At 45.8% G+C, this 2500-nt stretch overlaps 1 protein-coding gene and 1 long non-coding RNA gene across 4 annotated transcripts in view; one reads left to right on the top strand and one right to left on the bottom strand.

Moving 5' to 3' along the window:
• Positions 1 to 2500, bottom strand: part of LOC135093883 (protein turtle-like) — a 178294-nt gene that overhangs the window by 25497 nt on the left and 150297 nt on the right. For all 3 annotated transcript variants that reach the window (XM_063993514.1, XM_063993512.1, XM_063993513.1), the window contains one exon: positions 2215 to 2374. In XM_063993514.1, coding sequence (XP_063849584.1) covers positions 2215 to 2374 — 160 coding nt within the window. The remainder of the gene's footprint in view (positions 1 to 2214; positions 2375 to 2500) is intronic.
• LOC135093897 (uncharacterized) overlaps positions 1 to 2500 on the top strand; it is a 72785-nt gene that overhangs the window by 60779 nt on the left and 9506 nt on the right. The window lies entirely within an intron of this gene.

Raw genomic sequence — 2500 nt, 5'->3', positions numbered from 1 at the left:
GAAGGTTAGAATTATAATGGAGAAAGAGATAGATAAGGTGAGAGAGAGAGAGAGAGAGAGAGAGAGAGAGAGAGAGAGAGAGAGAGAGAGAGAGAGAGAGAGAGAGAGTTATAATTGCCAGAAAGAGTTAGGTGAAATGTTTCGCGTGGGAGAATTAATATTTTACAATAATTAAGTGGTAATGACCGGAAGCCGCGTGGGAGTTGTGCTTGTTGTTGTTGTTGTTGTTGTTGTTGTTGTTGTTGTTGTTGTTGTTGTTGTTTTTGTTGTGGTGGTGGTGGTATTTATTGTTGTTGTTGTTGTTTTTGTTTTTATAATTCTTCTTCTTCTTCTTCTTCTTTTACTACTACTACTACTACTACTACTACTACTACTACTACTACTACTACTACTACTACTACTACTATTATTATTATTATTATTATCATTATCATTATCATCGTGGTTATTACTACTACTACTACTACTATTACTACTACTACTACTACTACTACTACTTCCACAACAGTACTCAACCAAGAGAGAGAGAGAGAGAGAGAGAGAGAGAGAGAGAGAGAGAGAGAGAGAGAGAGTAGCACGGCGCACCTGTAAACAAACACTAATTAATTAAGAGTCAGGTGTACCCTTGAGTTACCTGGAGGAGGAGAGAGAGAAGGAGAGGGAGAGGTGAGGTGAGGTGAGAACAAAGGGAGGATAGAGAAAGGGAGGAGGAGGAGGAGAGGGAGAAGGAAAGAGGATTAAGTGTGGCATGAAGAGAGAGAGAGAGAGAGAGAGAGAGAGAGAGAGAGAGAGAGAGAGAGAGAGAGAGAGAGAGAGAGAGAGAGGGCCATACAATAAACAAAACTTGCAAACAAAAAAAAACAACAGGTACATATTTGTTGGCAGTAAAATATAGTTTTTGAGAGAGAGAGAGAGAGAGAGAGAGAGAGAGAGAGAGAGAGAGAGAGAGAGAGAGAGAGAGAGAGAGAGAGAGAGAGAGAGAGAGAGAGTTGAAAGAAACGAGAGAAAAAAAAATTGTTTAAAAGTGAACGTGCCCTCTCAATTTCTGTTTCGAGGCGCGCGCGTGCACACACACACACACACACACACACACACACACACACACACACACACACACACACACACACACACACACACACACACACACACACACACACACACACACACACACACACACACACACACACACACACACACACACACACACACACACACACACACACACACACACACACACACACACACACACACACACACACACACACACACACACACACACACACACACACACACACACACACACACACGGGGTAACTGATATCCTTTCCACTCTCTCTCTCTCTCTCTCTCTCTCTCTCTCTCTCTCTCTCTCTCTCTCTCTCTCTCTCTCTCTCTCTCTCTCTCTCTCTCTCGCTCTCGTTGTCTGAAATTTTCCCTTTTCTCTAATTTTTCTTAACTCCTCCTCCTCCTCCTCCTCCTCCTCCTCCTCCTCCTCCTCCTCCTCCTCTTGCTATCTTTTCCCTCCTCCTCCTCCTCGTGTCTTTCTTTACCACTACGACTTACTGTTCCTTCCATCTCTCTCCTCCTCCTCCTCCTCCTCCTCCTCCTCCTCCTCCTCCTCCTCCTCCTCCTCCTCCTCCTCCTCCTCCTCCTCCTCCTTGTTAACTTCAATGGCATCGGAGAAGTTTCATCTATCGGAGGTAACTTATGCAAACATGATTCGTATCTCACTTTTTAACTCCTCCTCCTCCTCCTCCTCCTCCTCCTCCTCCTCCTCCTCCTCCTCCTCCTCCTCCTCCTCCTCGTTTGGCTTGTTCTCGTTTCGTGTTCCCTCTTGTAATATTGAGCTGCTCCGAGAGAGAGAGAGAGAGAGAGAGAGAGAGAGAGAGAGAGAGAGAGAGAGAGAGAGAGAGAGAGAGAGAGAGAGAGAGAGAGAGAGAGAGAGAGAGAGAGAGAGAGAGAGAGAGAGAGAGAGAGAGAGTGATGTAGATGATGCTTCTACTACTCCTACTACTACTACTACTACTACTACTACTACTACTACTACTACTACTACTACTACTACTACTACTACTACTACTACTACCACCACCACCACCACCACAACTGTCAACACCAGCATTCACACACACAGCTTAACATAACAGTATCCCCTCACTACCACCACCACCACCACCACCACCACCACCACCAGCACCACCAGCACATACTTACACATTACATCAAGGGTGACAGGGTTAGACGTCTGGGTTCCCCTTGTGTTGGTGGCTGAGCAGGTGTACTGGCCCGCGCTGCTCCTCTCCACCTGCTGCAAGACGAGGCTGTTCCCGCTCAGAATGACGCCCATAGATGCGTTATGGCGTACCTCCTCCTTCTGAAATGTGCGTGATTAGGTTAGGTTTGTGGTTTGGTTAGGTTAGGTTAGGTTTGGTTGGGTTTGGTTTGGTTTGGTTTGGTTTGGTTGGGTTTGGTTAGGTTTGGTTTGGTTTGGTTAGGTTTG

This window comes from Scylla paramamosain, chromosome 44 (genome assembly GCF_035594125.1).
Source record: "Scylla paramamosain isolate STU-SP2022 chromosome 44, ASM3559412v1, whole genome shotgun sequence".
In the NCBI taxonomy this organism is placed as follows: Eukaryota; Metazoa; Arthropoda; class Malacostraca; order Decapoda; family Portunidae; genus Scylla; species Scylla paramamosain.
This window is presented reverse-complemented; position numbering and strand designations above follow the sequence as displayed.